Below are 13,097 nucleotides of genomic sequence, written 5' to 3' on the forward strand. Positions count from 1 at the left end.
GTCATAGAGTACTAAAGACCTTCAGCCATTGAATTCTTTTTCGGTTAAGTGTGGTATGTGTTGTGGTGCAATCTGCCGAAGTGGGTCAAGTTGGTGTTTGGCTGGTTTTCACACTTTTCCGATTCGATGCCAGCAACAACAAACAACAAACACGATTGAAAATTTCCGGACCGAAGCTCGCGTAATATATTCGTGTTTGATTCGATTCGATGCAAATTGCCATAAAAATACGTGCCACTCGATGAATTTTCAAACAGTTCATGGTTTGATCGAAACCGGCTAAACAAATACAGGCGAAATACAAGATAAATTTTCAATTTGGTGACCTAGGCTCTTTTATGGGGACATAATAAAATCATTGGAACGTTTTTAAATTCTAAATAATTTTCAGTTTGTCAATGTGATTTTAAGAATTAAAAAAAAAATCATTTTTATTAAGGGGAACAACTAAGAGAATATTAAATTAATATTAGAACAGGATTTTCCAGCTTTTATCATATTTGAGGCACTCCGTTCAGCATAAAATTTACTGTTTATCTTTGGACAGCACATCGTAGAAATCCAATTTCCATTCTAATTGTTGGTTTTCTCATTAACTAAAGTCACCTGCCACGACCGATGAAAGCTAGCCAAATGTCACCTGGTTTTGCAATCCAATTTCTATGCCAAATGCAATCAATTTTAAATATAAAGGCCAACTGCCAAAACAGCATCTGGCTAATCAACAGGGACACAGGTAGCACATTGCACATTGCACATTGCACATTGCACATTGCACTTTTCACTTTTCACTCGTTGCGGAATTTTACAAAATTTAATTGCCTTTGTTTATGGTCCGTAACCGATTGGGGAAATGCATTTGGGAAAATGGAAACGAAAATGGTTTGATCCATAGGAAAATGCCCAAAACAATTGAACATTTTGGTAAGGCTTCCTCAGCATTTGGTGAATATATATTTGCGCAATTAATTTGTGCTGTTATGCCAACTAAAACAGTAGCATACGCATTCCGTTTCAGAATATTTTCCTCATTTTTTCCGTATTTTGCGTAAAGTCCTGTATTTAAATGGCCCACATGGGGTTGCCCGATTCTGCCTGGTTAGACAAACCAATTCAATTTCCCTAATCCTTGTCCAGCTTTTTGGCAAAAGTATTGAATTGTTTGCAGCCAATGGCTATTGGATTGCCAGCAGAAATTGAGTGGTGGCTTTTAAAGGCCAAAATACGTGGCTTAAATTCAAATTTGATTTGCAAAAAGTTCTCTCCCTGAATTCGGAGTTAATTGACACAAGACTTTACTTTTAAATAAATTAGATTTACTTGATGAAAATCATTTTTAATAAGTTTTTTTTGAGAGTAGTCACCGGAAAACACAGTGGAATATTTCCAAATCAGATGGGCCTTGGAACGAAAAGGTATTTTTCACCGGAAAACAAAGATCAATTTTTCCAAATCAGGTGGGCCTTGGAATGAAACGTCAATTTTTCAACCGATGTGGGCTGTGTTCGCCGGTCAGAAAATCATTATTTTAGAGCCGTCCAACAGTAAACTACACAGTTTTACCAAACACATTTCTAAAGTTTATACAATTCCATACAATACTTTTCACTCACTAAAAGTAATTCGGAATTTACAAAGCGTGTATTGCGGTACACCAATTTCATTGTAGCACAATAAACCTAATATACCCAGCCGATATACAAACATCAGGTGAGTGAGCAGTGAAACGACACCATTCAAAAATACAATTGCTAATAAATTCAATTGAATAGCTCTAGAACAACATCGCGCCGAAATGTCGAGACTCGTGCGGGCCCGCAACGTGACCGTCACCCACAACTCCTTGGTCCAGTGGTCGCGTCAGGACATCTTGGAGTGGTGCAACGATATGCTCCAGTGCAGGATCAGTAAGGTCGAGCACCTGTGCACCGGGGCTGCCTACTGCCACCTGATGGACATGCTCTTTCCCGGCCTGGTCAACCTGAGTCGCGTCAAGTTCCTCTCGAATCAGGAATACGAATACATTGCCAACTTCAAGGAACTCCAGATTTGCTTCAATCGGGCCAAGGTCAATGCGCCCATCCCGGTGGCCCAACTGATCAAGGGTCGCTTCCAGGATAACTTTGAATTCGCCGTCTGGTTCCGCCACTTCTTCACGGCCAATTACAATGAGGCCGACTGCTGCGACTACGATCCATTGGCTGCCCGTGGCCAACAGGATATAGGAGTGGGTGCCTCGCGATCCAATACGCCACAAAGTGCCAGACCCTTTGCTCATCGACGGAAGCCTTTAGTGGCCACGCCCAGGATCGCTAAGGGGGTGACTGCAGCTCGAGAGGATGTCGAGGATGTCGAGGATGTCGAGGATGTCGAGGATGGCATGATGTCTGCACGAAAGCCTCCTATCCAGAACCGTTTGGAGACTCCCCGAAAGCCTCCTGTCCGGGATCGTTTGGAAACTCCACGTAGGCCGGCACTCGGAAAGCAGCAAAAGCCGGAGGTCGGGAGGCAGCCGAAGGGCAAGAATGGACCCCTTTCGCCAAAGCTGGGCAAGACCCAGCCTCGAGTCCACGAGGATAAAGCTTCACTCTTCTTTCTGAACAATGACATGGAAGTGGAGGAATTTCTTTCTCCCATGGAGATTGTACACACTTCAGACGATGAACCGAACGCAGTGCAGGAAAAAGTCAAGATATGTCAAAAAAAGCTATTAATCAAGGGCAACCGTAAACTGAATCCTGTTCCGCCGTCGGTAAGTGAGGAGCCATTGGAGCTTATGGAGCCAGTGAAGAACAAAAAGACGGTGGTTCACAAGAAGCCTGTAGTTAACAAGAAGCCGGTGGTTAACCAGAAGCCGGATGTTGAACAGAAGGCAGTGGTTAACCGGAAGCCCGTCCCTAACCAGAAAGCTGTGGCTAAACCAAAACCAGGAGCTAAGCAGAAGCCTTGGGAGAAGAAAAAACCAGTGGTGATCGAAGAATCGGACGAGTTCGAAGAATCGGACGAGTTCGAAGAATCGGACGAGTTCGAAGAATCGGAGGAACCAGAGATCGAGATTAAAGAAAAACCTTGGCAGAAAAAGAAACCACACGTGAACAAAAAACCAGTGGAGGTCGACGAACCTTTGGAGATCAAAGTTGGTAATAAAAAAGAAGTGGTTCGTCAAAAACCAGGAGCTAAGCAGAAGCCTTGGGAGAAGAAAAAACCAGTGGTGATCGAAGAATCGGACGAGTTCGAAGAATCGGAGGAACCAGAGATCGAGATTAAAGAAAAACCCTGGCAGAAAAAGAAACCACAAGTGGTTCGTCAAAAACCAGGAGCTAAGCAGAAGCCTTGGGAGAAGAAAAAACCAGTGGTGATCGAAGAACCAGAGGAGATCGAAGAATCGGACGAGTTCGAAGAACCGGAGGAACCAGAGATCGAGATTAAAGAAAAACCCTGGCAGAAAAAAAAATCACACGTGAACAAAAAACCAGTGAAGGTCGAAGAACCTTTGCAGATCAAAGTTGTTCAGAAAAAACAAGTGGTTCGTCAAAAAGCAGGAGCTAAGCAGAAGCCTTGGGAGAAGAAAAAGCCAGTGATAATCGAAGAACCACAGGAGATCGTAGAATCAGACGAGTTCGAAGAACCGGAGGAACCAGAGATCGAAGAACCATTGAAGAAGCCCTGGCAGAAAACGAAACCACGTGTGATCAAAAAACCATTGGAGATCGAAGAACCATCTGATATCGAAGAACCATCGGATATCGAAGAACCATCGGATATCCAAGAGCCATCTGATATCCAAGAGCCATCTGATATCCAAGAACCATCTGATATCGAAGGACCATCTGATGTCGAAGGACCATCTGATGTCGAAGGCCCATCTGATGTCGAAGGACGATCGGATGTCGAAGAACCATGGGAGATCAAACAACTAATGGAGATCAAACAACAATTGAAGATCAAACAACCAGTGGAGATCAAACAACCAATTGAGATCAAACAACCAATTGAGACCAAACAACCAATTGAGATCATGCAACCAATGAAATCCCTGGAATACTTCAAGAAGCCATTGGTGAGCGTCAAGGATGAAGTCCGCCGTATAGAGGAGAATTTTGGAAAGGGGGCGGAGGGATTTGAAAGCGTAAGGGACCGAGTCAAGCGGTTCGAAGAAGCCAAGCAAACGGCATTGGAGTCGCCCAGAACAAAGTTCATCAGGCAGAGAGTCGAAGAGCTGAAGCTGGAATATGATGGGTTGAGTGCTAAACTGGGTGATATAGGTAGACTTTCCGAATCGTCCATAGATGACAATACCCAGTTCAACGATAACAAGGACAATATTTCTAACATAGAAAATCAGATAGACATAGACAGTACCCAGTGTATGGATAACAACTACAAAACTAATAAGGACAAGGGTAATGAAACGACAGTTGAGGAGGAATCCAAACTACCCAAGACGATCCGGAAGACCTTAGAAATCGAGGGTGAACATGAACTCATTGAGATCTACAGGTCCCCGATTTTCAGAGACGATGCCAGCGAGATGGAAGTCGCACAGGAGGCAAAGGAGGACGAGGAACTCTCACTGGTCGGATGGAACCCTCATTCAAACAACAGTTCCCCATATGAACCTGCGAGCCGGACGAGTCTGGCCAGTCCGATGGTAGTAGATGGTCTTTCTGCAGATATGGCCAATGTGCTAGCTCAGGACAATCTCACCAGTGAGCAGATCATGGCCGAAGTGCGGCTTCATTGTGGCATTCGTTTATTGATTAGAAAACCCGATCTCGTTAGGGTAGCCGATGTAGCCGTAGCCACCAGTAGACAGGACGTTGCCTGCTGCACCTCGGCGGACGACCGTTCCTAATAATTGCCAAAGAATTCTATCTTCCGGTCGCCCTTCGTTAGGAGCCCTTCTCAAAGCACAGCTAAATTACCAGTATCTCTTTTTTATGTTTAAAATCTTGTCCTTGTTACATAAGCAGCTAAATTAGGTTTTGTAATATCTATAATATAAAATTAAGCCTTTTGGAATCTAAGTTTTTAAAGCCGAGTTTTCGAATGGGCGAATTAAGTGGGTGAAACTTAAGGTATTACCTAATTCATTTTTAGATGTGTTCATTTAACAAGTGTAAAAGAAGGCAAGTAATCTGAATTTGTAAGCGAAAATTGGAAAAAACAAGAAAGGAAGTTAACTTCGGCAAGCCGAAGTTTGTGTACCCTTGCAGTTATAATTATTAAATTTAAAAATACAAAAAAGATATTCCCAATAGTGTAAGATAATATGTCGAAAAACACCGAAGAATCAGTTTTTTGGCTGCTTTGAAGAAAATAAACGTCAGAACGAGGATTGAGCTCGATGAGCTCGTTGTTTGATTTCCAATCCGTTGGCATTCAAACCTGGAAATGTTTAATTTTTCACATTTTTCCCAAAAAATGCCGAACCCATAAAAAATGAGAACATTGGTCAAAAAATAAATGTTCCTTATTGTGATGGCAATCGTTAGCATATTTAGCAAGCTGCTCAAAACAGTCGGTCTTTTAGCTGTACGCCTTAATTTGGCTAAACTACGATTGAAAAACCGGAAAGAATTTCCATTTTTGCCAATTTTCGCAAAAAATGCGAAAATTGGTCTAAAAATCAATTTTCCTTAAAGTGATAGGAATCGTTAGCATATTTAGCAAGCTGCTCAAAACAGTCGGTCTTTTAGCTGAACGCCTTGATTTGGCTAAACTACGATTGAAAAACCGGAAAGAAAAATTGCATTTTTGACTGAAATCTGAATATGGCATTTTTGAAAAAAATCTGGACCCTATTTTTTCGTCATAAAAATGTTGTTTCTTGGCTGCCGAAATAAAAATAAAAATCAGAATGAGGAATGTCGTACCTCGTTGAGCTCGTTGTTTAATTTACAATCGATTGGCATTCAAACCTGAAAATTTTCCAATTTCGTCAATTTTCGCAAAAAAAAGTGATGTAACCCCTTACAAAAAATGCGAAAATTGGTCAAAAAATACATTTTTCTTAAAGTGATAGGAATCCTTAGCATATTTAACAAGCTGCTAAAAACAGTCGGTCTTTTTGCTGTACGCCTTGATTTGGCTAAACTACGATTGAAAAACTGGAAAGAAAATCGCAATTTTGGCTAAAATCTGAATATCGTATTTATGGCAAAATCTCAATCCCATTTTTTCGCTCTAAAAAGTCAGTTTTTTGACTGCTATAAAGAACATAAGCGTCAGATCGAGGAATGTCACACATCGTTGAGCTCGTTGCTTAATTTCCAATCTATTGGCATTAAAACCTGGAAATTTTGAACTTTTCGCAATTTTCGCCAAAAAAAAAACGATGTCTTCCCCTTACAAAAAATAAAAAAAATTTGTCAAAAATTAAATTTCCCGGAAAGTGATGGGGATTGTTAGCATAGGTTGTCAGCTGCTCAAAACAGTCGGTCTTTTAGCTGTACGCCTTGATTTGACCAAACTAAGATCGAAAAACTGGAAAGAAAAATCATATTTTTGACTAAAATCGGAATCCCATTTTTTGGCCCTAAAAATTCCGTTTTTTGGCTGCCGTAATAAAAATAAAAGTCAGAATGAGGAATGTCATACCTCGTTGAGCTCGTTGCTTAATTTCCAATCCATTGGCATTCAAACCTGGACATTTTTAACTTTTCACAATTTTCGCAAGACAAGACGTAACCCCTTACAAAAAATGCGAAAATTGGACAAAAAATAATTTTTTTTTAAAGTGAATGGGATCGTTAGCATATTTAGTAAGCTGTTCAAAGCAGTCGGTCTTTTAGCTGTACGCCTTGATTTGGCTAAACTACGATTGAAAAACTGGAAAGAAAATCGCAATTTTGACTAAAATCTGAATATCGTATTTTTGACAAGATCTGAATCCCATTTTACCGCCATAAAAAATCAGTTTTTTGACTGCTATGAAGAAAATAAACGTCAGAACGAGGAATGTCATACCTCGTTGAGCTCGTTGTTTAATTTCCAATCCATTGGCGTTCAAACCTAAAAATGTTTAATTTTTCACACTTTTCCCATAAAAAATGCAAAAATTGGTCTAAAAATAAATGTTTGTTAAAGTCATAGCGATCATTAGCATATGTAGCAAGCTGCTCAAAACAGTCGGTCTTTTGGCTGTACGCCTTGATTTGGCTAAACTACGATCGAAAAACAGGAAAGATAAATGGTATTTTTGACTAAAATCTGAAACTCGTATTTTTCACAAAATCAGAATCCCATTTTTACGCCATAAAAAATCAGTTATGAAGAAAATATATACATGACAAATACATACATAATAATTTATATAAATAAATTAAAGTTAAATATATTATTAATACAACACATTTATGCATCTCTTTATTGTTTTATTTATTATTTATGTATCTATTAATTTTAAATATAAACAGCATATTTATAGCTATAAGAAATAACGATTTATTTATTTAAATATTTTTTTGCTTAACAACAAAATTTGCACTTTAAACCTTCTAAAAGCGTTCAACAGATGGCGCTAGGAAAATTATTTTATTTTATTCATTACTGGATTTGAAATTAAATCAAAAAATGCTTATGCTGAAATAACGTTGACTTAATACATAGTCTCTTAAAATAATATGACAATAATTTGGTTAAAAACTAAATAAACATAAACCAATTTATGATATATTTAATATTTAAAATGCAGTACATATAAAATATACCTCTAAATTATTATGATGTATTATGCTCAAGAGCTCATATTATTGAAGTAAAATCAAACATGTTATAATTTATTTAAATTTGCGCAATTAATTTGTGCTATTACAACGACATGTCCGTTTTAGAATATTTTCCTCATTTTTTCCGTATTTTGCGTAAAGTCCTGTTTTTAAATGGCCCACATGGGGTTGCCCGATTCTGCCTGGTTAGACAAACCAATTAAATTTCCCTAATCCTTGTCCAGCTTTTTGGCAAAAGTATTGAATTGTTTGCAGCCAATGGCTATTGGATTGCCAGCAGAAATTGAGTGCTGGCTTTTAAAGGCCAAAATACGTGGCTTAAATTCAAATTTGATTTGCAAAAAGTTCTCTCCCTGAATTCGGAGTTAATTGACACAAGACTTTACTTTTAAATAAATTAGATTTACTTGATGAAAATCATTTTTAAAAGGTTTTTTTTTGAGAGTAGTCACCGGAAAACACAGTGAAATATTTCCAAATCAGGTGGGCCTTGGAACGAAAAGGTATTTTTCACCGGAAAACAAAGTTAAATTTTTCCAAATCAGGTGGGCCTTGGAATGAAACGTCAATTTTTCAACCGATGTGGGCTGTGTTCGCCGGTCAGAAAATCATTATTTTAGAGCCGTCCAACAGTAAACTACACAGTTTTACCAAACACATTTCTAAAGTTTATACAATTCCATACAATACTTTTCACTCACTAAAAGTAATTCGGAATTTACAAAGCGTGTATTGCGGTACACCAATTTCATTGTAGCACAATAAACCTAATATACCCAGCCGATATACAAACATCAGGTGAGTGAGCAGTGAAACGACACCATTCAAAAATACAATTGCTAATAAATTCAATTGAATAGCTCTAGAACAACATCGCGCCGAAATGTCGAGACTCGTGCGGGCCCGCAACGTGACCGTCACCCACAACTCCTTGGTCCAGTGGTCGCGTCAGGACATCTTGGAGTGGTGCAACGATATGCTCCAGTGCAGGATCAGTAAGGTCGAGCACCTGTGCACCGGGGCTGCCTACTGCCACCTGATGGACATGCTCTTTCCCGGCCTGGTCAACCTGAGTCGCGTCAAGTTCCTCTCGAATCAGGAATACGAATACATTGCCAACTTCAAGGAACTCCAGATTTGCTTCAATCGGGCCAAGGTCAATGCGCCCATCCCGGTGGCCCAACTGATCAAGGGTCGCTTCCAGGATAACTTTGAATTCGCCGTCTGGTTCCGCCACTTCTTCACGGCCAATTACAATGAGGCCGACTGCTGCGACTACGATCCATTGGCTGCCCGTGGCCAACAGGATATAGGAGTGGGTGCCTCGCGATCCAATACGCCACAAAGTGCCAGACCCTTTGCTCATCGACGGAAGCCTTTAGTGGCCACGCCCAGGATCGCTAAGGGGGTGACTGCAGCTCGAGAGGATGTCGAGGATGTCGAGGATGTCGAGGATGTCGAGGATGGCATGATGTCTGCACGAAAGCCTCCTATCCAGAACCGTTTGGAGACTCCCCGAAAGCCTCCTGTCCGGGATCGTTTGGAAACTCCACGTAGGCCGGCACTCGGAAAGCAGCAAAAGCCGGAGGTCGGGAGGCAGCCGAAGGGCAAGAATGGACCCCTTTCGCCAAAGCTGGGCAAGACCCAGCCTCGAGTCCACGAGGATAAAGCTTCACTCTTCTTTCTGAACAATGACATGGAAGTGGAGGAATTTCTTTCTCCCATGGAGATTGTACACACTTCAGACGATGAACCGAACGCAGTGCAGGAAAAAGTCAAGATATGTCAAAAAAAGCTATTAATCAAGGGCAACCGTAAACTGAATCCTGTTCCGCCGTCGGTAAGTGAGGAGCCATTGGAGCTTATGGAGCCAGTGAAGAACAAAAAGACGGTGGTTCACAAGAAGCCTGTAGTTAACAAGAAGCCGGTGGTTAACCAGAAGCCGGATGTTGAACAGAAGGCAGTGGTTAACCGGAAGCCCGTCCCTAACCAGAAAGCTGTGGCTAAACCAAAACCAGGAGCTAAGCAGAAGCCTTGGGAGAAGAAAAAACCAGTGGTGATCGAAGAATCGGACGAGTTCGAAGAATCGGACGAGTTCGAAGAATCGGAGGAACCAGAGATCGAGATTAAAGAAAAACCCTGGCAGAAAAAGAAACCACACGTGAACAAAAAACCAGTGGAGGTCGAAGAACCTTTGGAGATCAAAGTTGGTAATAAAAAAGAAGTGGTTCGTCAAAAACCAGGAGCTAAGCAGAAGCCTTGGGAGAAGAAAAAACCAGTGGAGATCGAAGAACCGGACGAGTTCGAAGAATCGGAGGAACCAGAGATCGAGGTTAAAGAAAAACCCTGGCAGAAAAAGAAACCACAAGTGGTTCGTCAAAAACCAGGAGCTAAGCAAAAGCCTTGGGAGAAGAAAAAACCAGTGGTGATCAAAGATCCAGAGGAGATCGAAGAATCGGACGAGTTCGAAGAACCGGAGGAACCAGAGATCGAGATTAAAGAAAAACCCTGGCAGAAAAAGAAACCACACGTGAACAAAAAACCAGTGGAGGTCGAAGAACCATTGGAGATGGAAGAACCTTTAGAGATCAAAGTGGTTAAAAAAAAACCATTGGCTTGTCAAAAACAAATAGCTAAACAGAAGCCACGGCAAAAGAAGCCATGTGAGAACATAAAGCCAGTGGAGATCGAAGAACCATTGGAAATCGAAGAACCATTGGAGATCGAACAACCGTTGGTTAATAAAAAACAAAAGCCATGGCAGAAGAAGAAACCACATGTGAACAAAAAACAAGTGGAGATCGAAAAACCATTGGAGATCAACGTTGTTAATCAAAAACAAGTGGTTCTTAAAAAACCAGGAGCTAAGCAGAAGCCTTGGGAGAAGAAAATGCCAGTGAAGATCGAAGAACCACAGGAGATCGTAGAATCAGACGAGTTCGAAGAACCGGAGGAACCAGAGATCGAAGAACCATTGAAGAAGCCCTGGCAGAAAAAGAAACCACATGTGAACAAAAAACCAGTGGAGATCGAAGAACCATTGGAGATCGAAGAAACTTTGGAGATCAAAGTTGTTTATCAAAAACAAGTGGTTCTTAAAAAACCAGGAACTAAGCAGAAGCCTTGGGAGAAGAAAATGCCAGTGAAGATCGAAGAACCACAGGAGATCGTAGAATCAGATGAGTTCGAAGAACCGGAGGAACTAGAGATCGAAGAACCATTGATGAAGCCCTGGCAGGAAAAGAAACCACATGTGAACAACAAACCAGTGGAGATCGAAGAACCATCGAATATCGAAGAACCATGGGAGATCAAAAAATTAATGGAGATCAAACAACAATTGAAGATCAAACAACCAGTGGAGATCAAACAACCAATTGAGATCAAACAACCAATTGAGATCAAACAACCAATTGAGATCAAACAACCAATTGAGATCAAACAACCAATGAAATCCCTGGAATACTTCAAGAAGCCATTGGTGAGCGTCAAGGATGAAGTCCGCCGTATAGAGGAGAATTTTGGAAAAGGTGCGGAGGGATTTGAAGGCGTAAGGGACCGAGTCAAGCGGTTCGAAGAAGCCAAGCAAACGGCATTGGAGTCGCCCAGAACAAAGTTCATCAGGCAGAGAGTCGAAGAGCTGAAAATGGAATATGATGGGTTGAGTGCTAAACTGGGTGATATAGGTAGACTTTCCCATTCGTCCATAGATGACAATACCCAGTTCAACGATAACAATAGCAAGGACAATATTTCTACCCAGTTCAACGATAACAAGGACAATATTTCTAACATAGAAAATCAGATAGACATAGACAGTACCCAGTGTATGGATAACAACTACAATACTAATAAGGACAAAGGTATTGAAACGACAGTTGAGGAGGAATCCAAACTACCCAAGACGATCCGGAATACCTTAGAAATCGAGGGTGAACATGAACTCATCGAGATCTACAGGTCCCCGATTTTCAGAGAAGATTCCAGCGAGATGGAAGTCGCACAGGAGGCGAAGGAGGACGAGGAACTCTCACTGGACAGATGGAACCCTCATCCAAGCAACAGTTCCCCATATGAACCTGCGAGCCGGACGAGTCTGGCCAGTTCGATGGTAGTAGATGGTCTTTTTGTAGATCTGGCCAATGTGCTAGCTCAGGACAATCTCACCAGTGAGCAGATCATGGCCGAAGTGCGGCTTCATTGTGGCATTCGTTTATTGATTAGAAAACCCGATCTCGTTAGGGTCGCCGATGTAGCCGTAGCCACCAGTAGACAGGACGTTGCCTGCTGCACCTCGGCGGACGACCGTTCCTAATAATTGCCAACGAATTCTATCTTCCGGTCGCCCTTCGTTAGGAGACCCTTCTCAAAGCACAGCTAAATTACCGTATCTCTTTTTTATGTTTAAAATCTTGTCCTTGTTACATAAGCAGCTAAATTAGGTTTTGTAAAATCTATAATATAAAATTAAGCCTTTTGGAATCTACATTTTTAAAGCCGAGTTTTCGAATGGGAGAATTAAGTGGGTGAAACTTAAGATATTACTTAATTCATTTTTAGATGTATTCATTTAACAAGTGCAAGAGAAGGCAAGCAATCTGTATTTGTAAGCGAAACTTGGTCAAGAAATAAATCGGGGATAAATAGGCCTTGATTTGGCCAAAATACGATCGAAAAACGGGAAAGATAAATGGTATTTTTGACTAAAATCTGAATCTCGTATTTTTGACAAAAACCAAATCCCATTTTTTCGCCATAAAAAATCCGTTTTTGGCTGCTATGAAGAAATTAAACTTCAGAACAAGGAATGTCATACCTCTTACCTGGCATTTCATGCCTGGAGTCCCTTCCAAAAAATGCGAAAATACATAATAATATATATAAATAAATTAAAAATAAATATATTATTAATACAACACATTTATGCATCCCTTTATTGTTTTATTTATTATTTATGTATCTATTAATTTTAAATATAAATAGCATATTTATAGCTATAAGAAATAACGATTTATTTATTTAAATATTTTTCTGCTTAACAACAAAATTTGCACTGTTAGCCTTCTGAAAGCGTTCAACAGATGGCGCTAGAAAAATTGTTATTTTATTTTATTCATTGCTGGATTTGAAATTAAATCATAAAATGCTTATGCTGAAATAACATTGACCTGATACATAGTCTCTTAAAATAATATGACAATAATTTGGTTAAAAACGAAATAAACATAAACCAATTTTTGATATATTTAATATTTAAAATGCTTGCAGTACATATAAAATATACCTCTAAATTATTATGATGTATTATGCTCAAGAACTCATATTATTGAAGTAAAATCAATCATGTTATTATTTTTTCAAACGACA

General features: G+C 40.2%; 2 protein-coding genes across 3 annotated transcripts; both read left to right on the plus strand.

Annotated features, from left to right (window-relative positions):
* Nucleotides 1-1,518: 1,518 nt before the first annotated feature.
* LOC119556513 (titin-like) lies at nt 1,519-5,036 on the plus strand. 2 transcript variants are annotated; one of them, XM_037868782.1, is made up of 3 exons: nt 1,519-1,710; nt 1,773-3,089; nt 3,153-5,036. In XM_037868782.1, the coding sequence occupies exons 2-3, from the start codon at nt 1,796-1,798 to the stop codon at nt 4,853-4,855; spliced, it is 2,997 nt and encodes a 998-aa protein (XP_037724710.1). In that variant the 5' UTR covers nt 1,519-1,710; nt 1,773-1,795; the 3' UTR covers nt 4,856-5,036. The 2 variants fall into 2 exon arrangements, with proteins under 2 accessions (XP_037724710.1, XP_037724709.1); XM_037868781.1 differs by having other exon boundaries at nt 1,773-5,036.
* A 3,299-nt stretch (nt 5,037-8,335) lies between these two features.
* LOC119558008 (probable serine/threonine-protein kinase kinX) lies at nt 8,336-12,216 on the plus strand. Its single transcript, XM_037871117.1, has 2 exons — nt 8,336-8,528; nt 8,591-12,216. Exon 2 carries the CDS (start codon nt 8,614-8,616, stop codon nt 12,043-12,045), a length of 3,432 nt encoding a protein of 1,143 aa, XP_037727045.1. The 5' UTR covers nt 8,336-8,528; nt 8,591-8,613; the 3' UTR covers nt 12,046-12,216.
* Nucleotides 12,217-13,097: the final 881 nt, after the last annotated feature.

Source organism: Drosophila subpulchrella, chromosome X, assembly GCF_014743375.2.
Source record: "Drosophila subpulchrella strain 33 F10 #4 breed RU33 chromosome X, RU_Dsub_v1.1 Primary Assembly, whole genome shotgun sequence".
Taxonomy (NCBI): domain Eukaryota; kingdom Metazoa; phylum Arthropoda; class Insecta; order Diptera; family Drosophilidae; genus Drosophila; species Drosophila subpulchrella.